Consider the following 18,391-nt stretch of genomic DNA (forward strand, 5'->3'; position numbering starts at 1 on the left):
ATTTACGTAGTATGCAGGCGTCCTCGTGGAAAATCACAGTGCTCGATGCTAAATGTAGAGCGGTATAAATAATAACAAGAATTACTTCAAGTACAAAGAAATTATATCTATTACTACTAAGTTTTAAGCATCCTGATGATTGTAGAATGCATAAAATTTAAGTAACTGATACAGTTACTTAGTACTTGAAGTAATTTGTATAATTATGTATGTGTGATACAGTTACTTAGTACTTGAAGTATTTGTATAATATGTATGTATGTATGTATGTATGTATGTATGTATGTATGTATGTATGTATGTATGTATGTATGTATGTATGTATGTATGTATGTATGTATGTATGTATGTATGTATGTATGTATGTATGTATGTATGTATGTATGTATGTATGTATGTATGTATGTATGTATGTATGTATGTATGTATGTATGTATGTATGTATGTATGTACGTACGTACGTACGTACGTACGTACGTACGTATGTACGTATGTATGTATGTATGTATGTATGTATGTATGTATGTATGTATGTATGTATGTATGTATGTATGTATGTATGTATGTATGTATGTATGTATGTATGTATGTATGTGTGTGTGTGTGTGTGTGTGTGTGTGTGTGTGGTGCGTGCGTGCGTGCGTGCGTGCGTGCGTGCGTGCGTGCGTGCGTGCGTGCGTGCGTGCGTGCGTATGTATGTATGTGGAGCAAATTTCACTTACTGTCAATGTTATCTCTACTTCATAGGGATGAGGGGATATCGCGCCGATGACAAGTGGCCCCTGTGTTGGCACTGAAATACCAAAATGCAATTATTACTGTATTATTATATCAGTTAAGGTAAACTTGCTCAGCCATTATTATTTATTCGTAATAAATCTGCAAAAGGATATTTCGTTTGGTTCACAGTTACAAAACTAAACATTTTTGAAAATATTGGTAGCAAAATGGATGTGTCAACACTGTGCACCAAATTCATACTTCAAAATCTACAACAGTTACTTGAAATATTGACGGAACTTACTTGTATCTTTGTAACGTCAGACTGATTTATTTCGAGTAGTCATGACTTTGAAATTGCTGTAAAGAGCGCATATTCTGCAAATCTTTCATCACTAGCACCAAGAATCCATTGAAAATAAATTCGGAAATTGTATGCAAGTAACGTTAGATGCAGTAATAAAAAAATACCGAGAAATACTTTTTCTTGACTATTTATTTACTTACCGTCACACAGTGTGGTCACATTAGAATACCTTTCCTTGCCACCTTCCCCCCTGGGTCCCGGTCTTTTGACAGTCACTGTAAAATCATAACTGGTAGACCAGTCTAGACCAGATATTCCGGTGATGTAACTTGCCTGATCTGGATCGACTACTGGGAAATGCTGATGTGCCGTCCAATCAATATCTGCTGTCTTCTTGTAGTACACTTTGTAAGCCTCAACAGGTCCATCTCCAAGGTCCTTCCCTTCCTGCCATTGCTCCCATCTGACGGTTGCTTGAGTCGCTTGTGGTGTAATTTCTGGGAGATTGCTTTGTGAAAACTTTGGTAGAACTGAAATAAATTGAACGCACGGTAGACAGGTAATTATATCCTTCTATGGAATTAAATATGCAATGTGGTTTTCAACGTATTCGTACGATAATGTTATTGCTAACTTTCACAATTTTCTAAAGAAAACAGCTTCAACGAGGGAAAGATATCTCCTAGCACGGTCTTCTAATTTTTGTCAAATTCATCACATAAGACAAGATATCACATTATTATCTCAATTAGTTTACAAAACACGAACAAAACTAACAGGTAAACAAACAAATAAACAAAGACTATTATTTGATACATTGACTTATATGTCGAAATAATTTGATGGTGCAAAATTCACAACATTTTGTTTTAAGAGTAATTACGAGCACTCAGCTCATTTAGGGTATAAATTCCATCATCAATGAAAATGAGTTACCTAATTATTTCATTAATTCTAACTATATAGAGTGGTTTAATGTCTTTGCAGCAAAGTCTTCTAACAAAGTCTTCAAAAGCTGATCTTGTGTTTAGCTCCATGTCTATTTGCCACGTTTCGGGATACAAGGTGGAAAGCTTGACAAATTCATGCTTCCCACATGATATTATTAACTTCAGAAAACTGAATATAAAATAAGAAACAAAGCAAGCGGGATACATGCCTTTTTCGTGATATTAAAGTGCTGTGCTTGTGGGCGCCAAATAGTGAATGCGCTATCAACAGCAGTAAATTAAAAGAGTACTTGCCGCATATTTGAAAACTATCGCGATAAAATTAATATGTTACCGACCCATCAGTTACTTTTCGTTTATCAAACTTCCATACTCCAGTGCCGATGATGAATTCTGTTTACATTTACTTGATAGGCTTTATTCAATGCCTGAATGGTCTGTTTCCACAGTTTTAAACAAAGTTGCATGTCGTTGGCAAAAAAGTTATCGGTGAAAAGAAATACCGGTTCCTGACAATGAAATTTGTCAAAGGTGAAAGCTTCAACAGGTAAAATGTTAAATGAAAGAAAGCACTCGCATCCATTTGTCGTTCAATTCGTAGTTTCTCGATAAAGAAAGCACTTTCAATGTTTTATCTGTCTCAAGATCTTCTCCAGAGTATACGTTAATTATATTAAATTTTACAATATCAGCAAGTAAAAGTTCCTTACCATATAAATTGAAAGTTGTAAGTTCTGTTGACTGCCCATCAACTCTACAAATGTACTGCAGTCCATTGTCAACAGTTACACCGCTATAATTGCTGATAGAAAGATACGTCCCGGTGAAGGAATGACTTATACGCGTGACAGCAGATCCAGACTGGTCAATCAGTGCTACGTCATCAGCTGACAGGACTGGGTTCCTGCTGGCCCCACAGATGATAGAAGTCTGTTCACCTGGGTTAACTTTCAAGTTATATAGTGACCATATTTTAGGACTCCCATCTGCAGAGACATCAGTTAATGGTTTTTGCTATCGAAAGTGAACGATTTTCTAATTAAATCAAAACTAACCATATTATGTAACAGGAGAAAGATTGTTGATCAGAACAACAAAGTCTTACTACGAATAAAGCATGGAACTACCAATGAATCCACCTGCATGGAGAAGGATAGAAAATCTTGAAATATATATGAAATATATGAAATGTGATTATACAAGCCTCGTCGTGTGTCTATTTTTGTTCTCTTAACGTTACCAACCTTGCTGGCAGTCAGTAATATTTACATTCACCCATCCTGGTGCACAGTCTTCGTTTGAACACACACCAGATATCTTGTCACATGCTGCATTGTCTTTGCAGTGACACTTGTATGTACACAGCTCACCGTAAAAACCATCGGGGCATCCATCAGGAACTAAAAATAACGATGTGCATGAATATGTATATTGAACACATCTAGTGAAATTTAAAATTTAGTAGATTTGTTCTGAAGGACTAAGATAGAAGATTTGATCCCAAATGGCTTTGTTGAAGGCAAATAAGTAAGGCACGTCACTTAAAAAGGTAAGGAGGAAATATCAGTGCAAAACTTTTCTGTCAACAATGTATCTACCCACACATGTAAACTGTGATAGAGGAGAAGAGGTGTCAGGCATTGAAACCCATTAACACGTGGTCTCCCAGTATCATCGACTCTCAGTGCCGTAGATTCACAATGAGCATACATCTATTTACATGATTTGTTTTGATATTTTGGGAAATTCGCTCTGTCTTTACCATATATTCACGTCACTCACATCTAAATCTCCCTAGTCACTCTGTACTGTGCAGGGCCGATGGTGATGGTCACATAATTGAGCTCACACCCGAGACATTGATTAGAATCAGGTGCAGGCAACGGAGCTATTCATCGAAAAAGCTATTCCGGGAGCAATTTTTTGATGGCAGGGGAAATTTTAATTTTCCTTTGGCAGGGGACATAATTTTAGCTGGCAGGGAGCATATTTTCGGTTTTTTGTCGGACAGGGCAGATATCGGATGAAATATTTTTACAGTGCAGGGGGAAATCGACAGTTGTTTTTCATCACAGGGCAGGGGAGCTTCATGTTTACAGGGGAATGATCAAAATTTTAAAGGAATTTTTTTTCAGGGCAGGGGTAATCGACAAGTACTTTCACCACAGGGCAGGGAGCTTCAAAATTCACAATGGGGAGGGGAAACATGAGGAGGGAAACAGGCAAATATGTGGGAAGTGGGTAAAAATGAAGCTTGAGTGCGGGAGGGTAAGTCGAAAAATTTATAGTTGGAGAGCAAATTATGAACAGCTAATTAATTACCCTCTGGACCAAACATCAGTCAGTTCACATAAATTGTCCTGCACAATATATCTTATCATAATAAGGACCCCTTTTAAAGTTCATTGTTCGTTGGCTTCACCTGTAGAATTGGCGTTGGTAAAAGTGTGTTGTTGTTTACCTGTATATGAAAGAAACAAAAACATTATACTTTGCACTATAGTTCTTACTTTGACACGCTTGTCCACTCCATCCGAATAAACAACCGCCAATATTACACACACCTGTCTCCGTATTACATCCATTAGCACAGTGACACGACTGGGTACATCCGGAACCGTACTTTCCATCGGCACAGTCTGTCAAGTAACCAATAAATACGCAACTTTCTACTATCTGTCCGTAAAGTTATATCATGATCGAGATAAAACATAAGCACTCGACCGCCGATTATCATACCATGACATGATATTAGCTCAGCTGACATCTCAGCTCTAACATTACATTGACAGAAATAAAACATGTACACATATCTTTAAAGGTATAGTAATATAACAAAGTTGTGACAATAAAAAAGTTGTCTAAAAACATAACACTCTCTGCGCAATATGTTGCATTCGCCATTCATCAGTAGGTGCGTCGCTTCTTAGAAATTATGTGATAGCAATTTTCGTGACCCTGGATATACCTTTTACTGGTTATCTTACAATTAATTTCCAAGCTGTTTAAAACTATTTGTACATACTTGAAAGATAACATGAATTTTTGTTGTATACAGCATTGTATCACATTCTCCAGCGATATGATAAACTGATAAATAATGCCCGAAACAGTTTGATGCCTTGTGTTTCGATCGGCGACGACAGTATTGTCCGGGGCAGCATAAACAGCAGATGGCGACTGACTTGCTTCTCGGTATTAATTTGCATCCGGTATTCTTTCCAAATTATGTCACTATGCCTAGTGCAACATGTCATCACAGCATGTGTGTCACGCTGACTGAAAATGTCAATTTTTGTTTGGACTATAATTCAGTAATGAAAAATGACAATTTCTATTTCACTGATAGAATGTGTTTTGTTTGCAAGGCTACTTCTTCGTACTTCACCATGCAGAGGAAAATGCACTTGTTACTGGGATAAAAATGAAAAAAAATATGGATCTAGCTACATTGTCCATTAGAGATTTAGTTGAGACAATTGCAACTATCCTGCTGAGAAAGAAGTCTTTCGTTTGATTCGTTGCATTATAACTTAAGAAACATAAAGAACATTCATGCATTGCAAATGGTTCTTGACACACAGACTTATGCCAACGTTATCACTTACCCGTTGCACAGTCTGGTCCTCCGTAGGACGCACTGCATGAACATCCATAGGGATCAGCTAAGCAGTACAATGATGTACGACATGCATCAGGATTACCACTTGAACATCTTCTGTCACAAGTCATACCCCACCTATTTTTACCACATCCTAAAAAAACGATAATACCACGAAGTTGACTCAAGTATCTACACCCGTTAACTAAATCAAAGTCAGATAACTTGCAAAGTTTACTTTGCGATCCATCATACTGCAGAGTATTAAATGACTTACCTGTTTCACAATTTGTTCCCATAAATCCAGGTGGACAGATACACTCACCAGTGTCAGAGTTACATATCCCTCCATTGTAACACGTAGAACAGGACTGCAGACATTCCGGTAAATCCCACTTTCCACTCGGACATCCTGAGTTTGTATAAAATTAATTTAAACCTTGATTCAAATAATTATGCATAATTTAGTGTTGTTTGTGAACTAATCAGCTTTGCGCTCAAGAGTCTTCATACCATTGGATTTCAAATGAAAGGAATCACGACTGTCAAATAGAGTGACCACTGCATGTATATGGTATATGAATTCACACTAACTTCGACTTTAACAGTTTATCACAAACTATACCAGTAGGGAGGCACCTTAGGGCAATAGTTAGGATACCGGTCGTACTTTCGAAGTTCGATACCTTGTAAAAATAGAAAAATGGACCAACTATCAGAAGATGTTGATTTCGAGACTCTATCATAGTGCTCTGCTTGTAAGCAAGGCATTTCGTTCCTCATTGTGTAATCGGGTAATGGACATTGAGTATCTTATCATGTTATTTAGCATTCGCCTGTTTTAAGACGGACTGAATAAAAAATTCCCGGTAAACTTAGACATTTTTCATTTAAATGCCCATCAACTTCATAAGGTAAGTACTTGTTCTCAAATGCTGTAATATCATCATAGCATCTACAAAATCAAAAAGAAGAATTCATGCTATCAGTATCATGAATTCAACATAACATATTTGTTCTTGTCCTGTGTTTGTTGGTCAGCTATACCCCCTATCTCTTTAACTGCTTTTAATGCGATTAGGGCAGAGAAAGGGATGTGATAGGGTAGTTTTGATGAATTACTTCTTTTGCCCGCTGTATCTGTGAAACAGGTTGCGATTTCAAATCGATAGAAAGCTACTAGACAAATTGTATTTTGGTGTCCATCGCCTTTTGATTGACAAAAGAAAGGTAGATTATTTTGTACGATGATAATAAAATGCCGAGAAACATATACGGTTCACTGAAAAGAGAACATTCGTTATGTTTTATCTAATTACATTACCATTTCAATGATGTTTTTTTTCTCAAAAAGATGCAGTTTGGGGAGATCTGCTTTTCAAAGCAACGGCCTGTTTTCATAACGACACATAGCTTTTACATTGCCTACTCCCGGTAAGTAGTACGTCCATATTCTGCAAATTCAATAATTACTTACTATTTACCTCTAACAATGAGTCTCATAAATCCATGTTTTCCTTGACTTCGTTGTGTTTCACTGTTATAACATTCATAAATTCCTGCATCACTGGTCTTTGCAAATGATATGATAATACTTCTCTGACCATTCCATTCTGATTTCTCTATCCCATTATGTCTCCATTTCAACAAGGCCTCTGATATGGTCGTCGTCATGGTCAATGTTACATCATCTCCCCAACTTAGTGTCTTCGTTGGACTTTCAGGTTTTATTTCAGCTATAAGATAGAGATATTAAAAGTACCACTCAAAATTTATAAAAAAAGATAATTTTTATCAAGGGAAACGAAAGATTCTTTGAAAATAATGATGATTGCGTTAACTGATACATCACAGCTAAACCATTTCTCCTGATCCAGTCACTACAACAAACACGAAATTGTAGTGATAATTGACACGAGGACTCCAGCACCATATTCTATTAAAGTTAACGGTCGATATTGTATGCATACCCAAATAGAGTCACGGGTATTGTCAAGATTATTACATAAAGTTGACATTGAGTTGAACTGAAATTGACAATTCACCAAAGAGGCAAAAAACGGACAGCTGTGGCGAGGCCGGGAGAAGAATCTTAACTTAAGCAGTACAACATTGACATAATTTTGCTAAGTATATCAACAAACTTCTCCATAATCGCTGACATACAGAGAAAGGATCTGGAGCATGAGATAGACTGAGGGAGAAGCATTAGAGACGGTGGTTCAACAATATAGAGAGAAAAGGAACTACTTAGATAGAGCTAGAGAAACGACTGTGATAGCCATATTCTTTGGAAACGATGAAACATACAGACAAACGGGAAAGAAAAGAGAAAGTGAAAGGAATGCTACACATATCAGGCCGAGGCCTATTTCTGAATACGTAAAACGAAGAAAACTGACTAAATTGATGAAGCAGATTAGTAGAACTTCAATTTGTAGTCGCTTTTAGAGCGAAACTGATAATAAAAAATAACATTTAAGTTACAAATATGACGAAACGAGGATTATTACTTGCATATGACTTGTAATGGCTTTCAAAAGCTTTGCTGTCAATGTTTCCCTCTTTTAAACACTCCTATTCACCTTAATCTGTTTAAAAACGTTAAGAAAGGAAACGGAAGCAATCTGGCATTTTCCTCAGAGAAACAGCCTTTGATTGAATAAGTTCGAAAATTAATATTTACCCTCTTCGGCAACCAATACAGTCTGCAGTCTCTCAATCTCTCCGGTGTTAGCATTAGCATCGCAGTAGTATACACCTGGTCTGCCATAACCATCGGGTAGGTAGAGTCTCCTTGAATAGCTTGCGAAGTCTCTTTCGTACGATCCTTCTGGGAGTCCAGATCCCGTACCCGTATCGATGATCCTACCAAAGGAGAAACTCGTACCCACTGTTACTATGGAATCTCCACCTGAAAATCCCGCGATGAAAAAATTGCCACTTGAACTTGGTGTCGTTCTTTGACTGAAAAAAGTTACATCTAACCTTCCAGCTGTGAAACAATAAAGTAAACAATTATAAGTGAACAATATTATGAGCAGCCTACAGGATCAATGTGTAAATTTCAAAATTTTGTGATTTGAAGACATATTCAGAATAGGTATTATTTAAATCAATAGTCCAGTAAGATCACATAATGACAAAATTCTGTTTAATACTGACGTGAAATGACTTATTTTGGGAATGGTGATCCTCGTAGCAATGTGGCATTTCTTTAGGAAAACCATGTAATTTGATTTCCTGGCATGAAAAACGAGGTGAAAACCGTTTTTATGTGACGGCAAGGGAAAATTATTTTCGTGTTATCGCAATTACGATAATTGGGGATCAAAACGTAACACTGGAGTAATTTTACTCATATTATTTTCATACATGCGATGATAAGTATGTACTAAACGAGAAAAAAGTGGAAATGAAGGTGTACTTTTTTCAACTCTAGTCTATAATCGATTTCTCCAAATATTTCTGATCGTAATTTGATAAAGTTTCAAGAATAGTTGCAAAATTTTTAAAACTTTGAGGCCAAAGATTGCTTCAATTACGTGAATTCGATAACAAGTGAATCTGATTACACTTCATTTACAGCAACATTGTCTAATGAGACTAGGTTATTAGCGATCATGCTGTAGATTTTTTTTATTCCATAAAAATAGTTCTAATGGAATTTTTCGATACGGAAAATAGTAAATTAACAACTTGTGTGATCGGTCTGTGTTATTAGAATGCATAAAATTCCTGTCTTTTATCTCTAAACAGACAAGCATGCACAGAAAGACAAAGACAAGACATGCAAGACAGATCGATGAAATTAGCACAGCCGCATTAATATATTACTTTACCGATGTAACAGTGATAAAAACTTGGTGGCCAATTGTTTACATCAACCGTTACAAACAGAAATATAAATGCAGAGAATCAAAGTTTTTGTGAACTTTAAGACAGTGAGAACATACTTAGAACCTTCCATTTGTTTTGGAGTGCACCACCTTGAGCTAGTCACATTTTCTGCTGGTGAAACTTATATTCAATCATAGCACATGATAACAAGGGCGAGATCACGATTTGTTGGTCAGCCAAGGGATGGTGATAATATCGGTAATATTGATGATACCCGAGCGAAAGGCGAGGTTATCAGCAATATTAACGTCTTGAACATCAGTCCATGGGCAAGCTATATATCTTGATCTTGTCCGAGCTATCATGTATTATTAATTTATTACAGTAGCAGTGTTGTCCTTATATTTAGAAGTAGCCAGGTAATTTAAGAAAGTAGACGGGTGGACTGCGAGGTGTGAAGCGACCGCGGCGCGGCGAGTGAGCGTAGCGAATAGGGGGGACGAGAGCGCGAGAGGGGCGTGTCCCCTTTTCGCAAGGCGAAAAATGAACTTTTGGAGTGGAATTGGTGTTCTCTGGTGGCACCTGAGGTGACATTTGACTAATTCATTGAACATTTAGCTGATACTAAAAAAGTGCTTTTTTGTGTGTCTTAGACGTGGCTCACATACAACAAAACAACTAGAAGAAAACGAAGTTTTCAGTTGCATTTACGGCAATGTAGGGAGCAAAAATATGTAATTACATCATCATTTATTTAGAATCCTCAACCAAATCACACTACAATATCGTTTTTGTCGGATGAAAAACTTTTGAAAGAATTTAGATTTTTATCCGACATCGATCTTTTGGTATGGTCCTTATGGACCCTATTATCTAAAAATGGCACCCAATAAAATGAAATATCCTGACATACCCTTAATTTTAACAGTGCGTATACACGCAGACACGTATAGCGTATCAGTAGGTAGACGAGGCTGTCAGAGAGAACAGTGTAAAACGGTCGGAAACACAACTGCCCGTGACTGTGTAATTAACGATCGGCAACACACATGCCTGTGACCTTGGATTCTAGTACGTAAAAATAATAAATGAAAATGAAATACCCGTTAAAATAAACAATTGGTTCTAAAAAAATTCAGTTCTAGCTCATTTTTTTTAAATCTAGAAAATGCGTCGGTATTGCTCTGAGAATAACTTGATTTGTTGAGAAGATTATTATACACGTAGTGACGTTGGCAGCCAGCGCAGCGGCGCAAACTAGCTTGCCTATCTCGTGAACTTCGAATCGACGATCAAAGTCACATTTTTCGGTGCCTTTCTCTCACAAATTCAGCGATATTAAAGTTTTCATACATAAATTAAGTGTATTGTTGGAATCAAGTATACCTTTTCAACGGGCTTTCTTTGTGAAAAATTTTCCATCGGCAAGGTGCCAGTAGCCGACGCCACATTTCTTTTTGACGCCATTATTAAAGATGACCTTCATACTAATCAAACTAATCACGCTGCTCGTAACAAAGGCAACACCATAGGCGCGTCCATCAGCCAAACACAGTATTTAACAAGTAAAAGATCGGGCTCAAAAAGCCACAAATGGGTATTTAGAAACTGTTTTATGTTTGTGCAGTTCCCAGTGGGGAAAGGGGTCACTAAACTGTTAATCGTACATCTGCCGTCTAACAGCTGGCAGTGCGATCCCGAAATCAATAGGTCTACAAAAATAATCTAATTACGTTAAAAGTAGCCGGGAAAAATGCAAAAAAAGCGGGTTATTTACCGCACCGGCTTCTAAGGACACTGATTAAATTACATCCATAAAACGTCTATGCCTGTACCTACTCTATTTGTAGAAATCATGGTCTTAGTATTGAACGTAGTCACAGGTAGAGAATCGCTGCTGTGCACGGACCAATTTCCAAATCGCCATACATAAATAATTTCTAAGAATTAGCATTGTTTGTAGCTAGTCTTACGCCCTCACGCTTGAATCACTGTGAGGCTGTATTCGTAAACACCTCTGAAGCAGGACAGGAGAATTGACAGGGCGGGGAGTTGAAAATATCAAGTGTATGTTCGGGGAGGGACCGTGAGTGGTGTATACACAAGTTGGAGAGAAGATAAGGACTTGTTGGTAATATATAAAAGCAGTCAGACGGTGTGAAGTCGAAATCTTTATTTGAAATACCACTGTCAAAATAATAAAATTACTTGTAGTAATCATAGACCCTCTAAAGGGCCAATTCAGTAATAAAGAAAGTAGTAAGACGGTTTTGAGTTGAAATCTTTATTTGAAATATCATAAAGTTAATAAAATCAAACATAGTAAACCGTTGCACAAAAAACCCATCCCTCCCACCCCTCCTCATCCTAGGGGACTGACTTCTGTGCCCTGTGTATAACGCGATTAATCGGATACAGTCAATCGCCTGGTGAGCGGCCTTTGTTTTACACAGTTAACAGATTTATGCTGAACTTGTAGATAATGGAAACATTTCACATGAAAATGAGGGAGTCTTCAGTAATAACAGAGGGTGGGCCAGGGTAATGGGGGAGGGCCTCTTTTGTTGCATATTAAATATTCTCTTGACCCCAAATCCTGTGTAGCGGCGTGTACTTACAAAATAAAGGTTTGTGTGATAACACATATCCAGTTTGTAAGTCCACAGAGCTATGCCCCCTTGAACTGTCCTCAAGCCACTTACACAATGCTGACGTAGTCATCTTGGTATGCATTATCTCTCTACCCATGTTCTATTGCACACGGCACTTGACCTCACCAGCCTTGTTTCAGGCCCCGTATCCAGGTTTATTCATTCTAGGCAATTCAGGCTCTCTGCCATGCTATTCCTCCACCAACCCCATCTCCTCCTTGGATTCACCAGTCTGCTTCTCTTAGCGGGTCATTCATGACATGTACCCCACTCAAGAAGGTGGTCACCACCGGCCTAGTGGAATCACTGTCACTTTCGGCTTTCCAAAGGTCTGCAAACCAACGTTTCCAACCCAACCTTTGCCCCGGAAGCAGACTGATGGAGACCCCTCGCCCAATCTTTGAGTTGTTTTGTTTACTTAGTTATTGATGTAGTACTTTTACTTAGTTTTTAACTTTGCTAGTTTTTTCGACATTCCGCTTATTGGTAGTAGTTAGGTTATTAATACCCCTTTTGTTGCATATTAAATATTCTCTTGACCCCACATCCTGTGTAGCGGCGTGTACTTACAAACTACTGTGTTGTGAATTCAATATTTCGCTGAAATTCCAAAATCCAAGTTCTTGCACACACAGTTGTAGCCACCCTAGTTTAATCAAGTGAATCAATATCAATAACCAAGCATTCATAAATACACAGATTCACCGGGTTTCCTACTGGAAAACATTATTCATAATTTCCTCGTAGTCTGCCATGTATAGTGAATCAACATTTTGGTGAAATTCCATACTCCAATTTCTTGCACACACATCCAGATGCAGATCTAACATTAAAAGAACTAAATACAAAATAAACAATCACCGTAACCTAACAGAAAAAAATGGCTGTGGAAATAATTCAGCTATTTTCAAAGAAAAGCCGACAACAACATGAAATTCAACAATAACCTATCATCGCTCAAACTATGAAACTCCGAAAAATAGTTCTAGGCAAAAGCCTTAAAATTCATTCGGACACCAACAAAACCAAACAGAATAAAACCACCTCAGGAATTCAGCAAATAAAGTCGTAAAATGTGACTACGCTACATCGTGAGACACAAACAATCGCAACAACACCAATTCAAAGAAAAGTCAAATTGGACTCCCCGAACAACAAAAAAACAAAAACTTGAAAGCTATCTGAAGCTGCTAAACTCGCACTTCTAGAGATACCCTTTCAAACAAGGAAACAAAACATGTCGCGTACCAAAAGAATCGCGATAAACCAGCTTGCAAACAATAGACACATTACGGAAAAAGCCCTTCGACATGGGTCTGGTTTTTCGTCATCGTCAACACAAACGATTACGTACTCGAATGCGAAAGGCAATTACGCAACACTCAGTATTATACACAACAAGCCAGAACAAACAGTAAACAAAGTAAACGAACTATTAATCAAAATGTACGAGAACAAGCACATCAACCAGGATACTTGTAAGTATCTTGATCCAATAAACAAAATCCGTACCCCGCAGTAGTACTTATTGCCTAAAAATTCACAAACCTCCGCAAAAATCTAAAAGACACACTAGTCAAAATAAAATTTACCGAAGTAAAGAAACATAGAACAAACACACCGAACCACCAAACGGACTCACAACGTGACCAAAAATTAATATACTTGCCTCGCTAATCGAAGAGCAAGACCACTAAAATGCATTAAAATAAATTTTCACAAACACAAACTGGGGAAAAAATCTACACTGCGACTGATAAGTAACCACACTCGGGTTTCGAAACGCAAGCGTCAAAGGGCCCCTCTATCAACTTTGTAACACCATAGGTCCGGCTGCGTCTCGCCATAAGCTTTCCCCACACAAACAAAACATTACCGTACACACTAATCCAAACTTCCCTACAAATATCAGAAGCGAAACAAACATTTCATTAACACAAACAATCGGATAAGAATGTATACGTAGGAACACATTGTCGAAACGAATCAAACACAAACTCGACACAAAAACATTTAGGATAGTTAGGTGGGGAGCCTCTTTCACATTTTTTACATCTCGCTATATTGTCTGTGATTCGAAAAATAAAGTCATCTGCCACTTTGAAATGTCTGTATACTAGGTTTGGTAAAACTCATCTCTTCCAATCGAAAGTCGGGCGATTCCATGGTTCTTTGGGGCACTTAAGTGTACGTCGAGCTTAAGGAATGTGGTTACATTCGCGATGTTTTATTCGAAATTATTTATTTCTTCTAGGGCAAATGCACATAATTTATGCTGTTGGAAATACTGGCCGCTCATAACAAGACAAAACTCAATATGTGTGCATCTTTACTTTTATTGTCAAAGTACCACCGACACCCACAAAAAACAAAATGGTTCAGTCCAGGTATTTGCAACTCTGCCATCTGACTGGTCAACAGGAAATCAACCATCGGTGTCTTTTGGCATGCGTATACGCCAGTCACCTAGGCGACGGTAATCCGCACCACTTATCACCATCGGGAAGGTACTCCTTCCCCTATACCACTGGCGATCCCGCCCTCAAGGCACTGCGTCATTCGACCAAGCATTGTTATTGTAATTTCCTGCATAAAATTAACAGCGAGGTTAACCGGTCAAATCCTCTTGGCATTTCCTGGCATGCACTGGAAAAAATTATTCAAGTTTCCTCATAGACTAGAGTCAATCAACATTTCAGTGAAATTCCAAAATCCAATATATTGCAAACATGTCCACTTGTAACCACCCTGTCCAATCAAATCAATACATGAGGTGTGAAAAATAGTTGACAATACCCATCCGTTACTATACAATAGATGTATATTCTTCCTAACGTTTCGGACGTACACGGACGACCTTCATCAGAGGCTGTACAGAAACAATGGAAAAAAGGGGACGAAAATTACATTTTGTGCTACTCAGTCAATGAATACGAGAACAAATACGCAGATATTTAGGGTATATTAGGCAACACAGATACGGATTGGTAGCATGTGAAGTCTATAGTAAAAATGTGACTACTGTAAAGAAGGAACAAACAAAAAAATGAAATAGCTGAAAACGGCAATGAAGTTGAGTAGGAAATTAAAAAATGCAATGTATTGAAAGGTGGATACAATAATTCTGTAATTGTCAACTATTTTTCACACCTCATTTATCCATTATCTACAAGTACCCGCTGCAAATTTCACATATGGACTGTGGTTGGACTGACCCACTTGATATTCACCACTATAACAAATCAATAATCAAGCATAAGTAAATACACAAATTTACCGGGTTTGGTATTGGAAGAAAATGTCATAGTTTCCTCATAGACTACTATGTACAATAAATCAACATTTTCGATGAAATCCAAAAATCCAACTTCTGATACACACATGCATGTTTTACTTCTCACTTCAAGCAAAGTACATTTACATATATTATCAAACATATATAATATGTACAGATATAGCTTGTTGTGTGGAGGAAATTTTCAATGGTTTGCCTGACAGACTCCCATGTATTATGATTCGCCGGATATTTTTGGTGAAGCACTACATCAGTCACATCTTGCCGCCTTATAGTTGCGCAAAGTGTGGTGATCCTCCCGCGAATGCATGACCCTTCAAGAATGCTTGTGTGATAAATTGCAACCCTCCCTTCCTAAATGCCCGTCCTCCCCTCTGTAATTTCTGTCTGTAACTTTTATGACAATTAAGGTAAAGGACGACGAATTCGGACGCGCACACGCTTTAGAACGTTTCTGCGCAGATTTAACTCCAGCCTGCCGCAAATGGGTTATTTTGTAGCGCATGTATTTAACATCACCTGTCATTGTTGAAATTGCGCTTTTACCTAATTTTTTGACCCAGTGTCTTAGAAATACATGTGACCTATAACCTTGTCATATTTTGACCCCCTAGGAAGCTGGATTTTATTCAATATGAGCACAAAATTAATATTTCTCTCCCATTTATATGGCGCAAATTACCCATTCACCTGGAGATATTGTAAAAAGTAGCGTGGTGACACCCTTTTATTAAAGTTGTAAACTAAATGGTATTATGTCAGGAGTTTATTCGCCAAGTTTAGTCAAAATGACACCATTCAAAGCGACAGGAAGAAAGTTCGAAAATTATGTAGTGATATAATTTCGATATCGTCATTTTGTAATCGATACTTATGTTAAAATTTCTTAACAAAACATCATGAAAACTATACATTCGATAGATATGGATCTTAAGTCTTGGTATTTATTAAAATTAACTCATTTGCTAAGCGTTTTTGTAATTGCTTTCTTTAGTTTAAGTGAATTATATCATTTTTATTTATTTCTAACGACGCCATTTTAACGTCCGTTTCCATGGAAACGAGCGTGGTGACCCCCATTTTTTATTTCATTTTTGCACTTGCACAACTTCCAAGGATATTTGTGCAAAGTTTCAAGAAAATGACACCACAACTTAATTTTGACGTAATTCGTAGTACTTCACCTTAAACGTATTGTTATGTAAATTAGCTGATTTTGTGTCTGAGTTATTCTTGGGGAGAATACTGCAGTGATTCGTGGGGAGGGTCAAGTTTTAGAATGCCGGACAAGGGGAAAGGTCACATTTTAGACACAAGGATAGGGGGAAGGGTCACATTTCTCAGTACAGGTGCGCAAGGAATTCCCTCGGTCCATCCCCCTGTAATTAATGAAGGCTCCCTAAGAACACTTGAATAAGTTTTCATTTAAACGAAATTAATCTTATGTACTGGCTGTGACCTGCTTTGTTCTGTGGGCGTTCGTATTTATGCGGAAGTATTTCTGAATTAATACCCTGCATTAAGTCCACACAACATTACAGTTCTTCGGTTTGACACTTCACAGTCTTTACCTTCGGTAATCACTTTCGGCCAGGTGCGAGGCATTTTTTGAAACTGAATTGTTCACAGTTTACTATCGTGATATATAACAGACGTTTTGGGGAACTGTGAATAGTGCCACATTTAAGCTCTGCGCACGATGCTTTGTGTCCCCGTGTTATACGGCCTCCTAAAACGCCAGAAACACACAGCACGTTAGGCATGGCTAGTGATACTGTATGTCTTTTTCTCCGCAAGATTATGCAAACATTAAAAAAAACTTGACGATACGTTCTTCAGCGTGATAAACACTGGGCAGATGCTATGTACATACCTGCAAATGTAGTGGAATAGTACAACAGCAGCAAGCGGAAGAGATCCAACATCGTTGTTTGTCTTGTTTGTGAAGAGCGGTTCTTCTGAAAGAAGTGAAAGTCCAGCAAGGTCAATTAAGAGCCCCTAACTTGATGCGTTTACCACAGCCACTTGTTTTTCTAAAATTGCTCTCTGCGCCTACGAGCCCCATAGATGTGTGTACATATGCCTAAGAAGAAGGTGTATCCGTCAAAGTCGGCTGTAAATCACACGAAACGAGCACTTTGAAGTACATTATGTATCAGATATGAATTTTGAGAAGAGTAAGGAACGATCGACGGTTACATGATAAATGAACTTAATATTTTCACACTAAAATCGAACGCCGAAGATGACATGACATAGTTCTTATAGCCATTTGATTTCCTGACTTTCTTCTCCTCAGGCATATGTACACATGTCTACAGGGCGCGTTGGCGCAGAGAGGAATTTTAGAAAACAGGCGACTATGGTTTTACGTACTGCTCTAACGGTGGGTGCGCATGAACAGAGTCGGCATTAGACATGTACAAGTCGATGGCTCCATTTCAGCACAGCTAAAAACCGACTCGCTCAAGAACCAAACCAGTCCATGCACACTCCATATCCATATTCATTATAAATATGAAATATTACATATTCACATGGTAGAACGAAGGTGTGTCAAACTTTTGTGATTGCAAGATCACAGAAATACACTCATATGCAGATCTAAACTCCTTGAGAATTCAAAGATGAGCAATCATGTTTCTTTAAAACAAGAATCGAAAATTGAAACAATATAGTTAATCCGAAAACCCGACACTATTATAGCTGAGTTACTCCCAGTATTTAACAGTAGGGTCGTCCCCTCCGCGACTGTGTTATTAGACCCGGGTACATTTTGCTATGCACAGCGTATCTCAAAATCACTTGAAAATATATTATGTTGTAGTAAGACGTAACAAGTATCAGCCCCTTGTTACTACTCCAGTGATTAAGGCGTGCATTATCGAGTTATTGCACCAATCACACGTCTTACAGTGGGAATATCAATGTGTATTAACTTTCCGATTTATTTGAACTTCAAGTGACTCGGGTTTCAATACATTCTCTTCCTTTTCTTTTCTTTTCAATTTTCATTTTGTTTAGTTT

The 18,391-nt window shown here is 37.8% G+C and overlaps 2 protein-coding genes across 4 annotated transcripts in view; one reads left to right on the forward strand and one right to left on the reverse strand.

The window, feature by feature from the left end:
* The window catches only part of LOC139139475 (angiopoietin-1 receptor-like), a 19,147-nt gene extending 1,815 nt beyond the window's left edge, over positions 1-17,332 (reverse strand). The window contains exons 1-10 of the mRNA XM_070708389.1: positions 17,238-17,332; positions 8,265-8,573; positions 7,063-7,314; positions 5,856-5,990; positions 5,586-5,732; positions 4,488-4,616; positions 3,222-3,377; positions 2,688-2,963; positions 1,228-1,557; positions 723-793 (exon numbers count right to left, since the gene is read on the reverse strand). Of these exons, the coding sequence (XP_070564490.1) occupies positions 723-793; positions 1,228-1,557; positions 2,688-2,963; positions 3,222-3,377; positions 4,488-4,616; positions 5,586-5,732; positions 5,856-5,990; positions 7,063-7,314; positions 8,265-8,573; positions 17,238-17,289 (1,857 nt within the window). The 5' untranslated portion in view covers positions 17,290-17,332. The remainder of the gene's footprint in view (positions 1-722; positions 794-1,227; positions 1,558-2,687; positions 2,964-3,221; positions 3,378-4,487; positions 4,617-5,585; positions 5,733-5,855; positions 5,991-7,062; positions 7,315-8,264; positions 8,574-17,237) is intronic.
* LOC139138254 (kin of IRRE-like protein 1) overlaps positions 1-18,391 on the forward strand; it is a 242,937-nt gene that overhangs the window by 56,669 nt on the left and 167,877 nt on the right. The window lies entirely within an intron of this gene.

Source organism: Ptychodera flava, chromosome 8 (genome assembly GCF_041260155.1).
Source record: "Ptychodera flava strain L36383 chromosome 8, AS_Pfla_20210202, whole genome shotgun sequence".
Taxonomy (NCBI): Eukaryota; Metazoa; Hemichordata; class Enteropneusta; family Ptychoderidae; genus Ptychodera; species Ptychodera flava.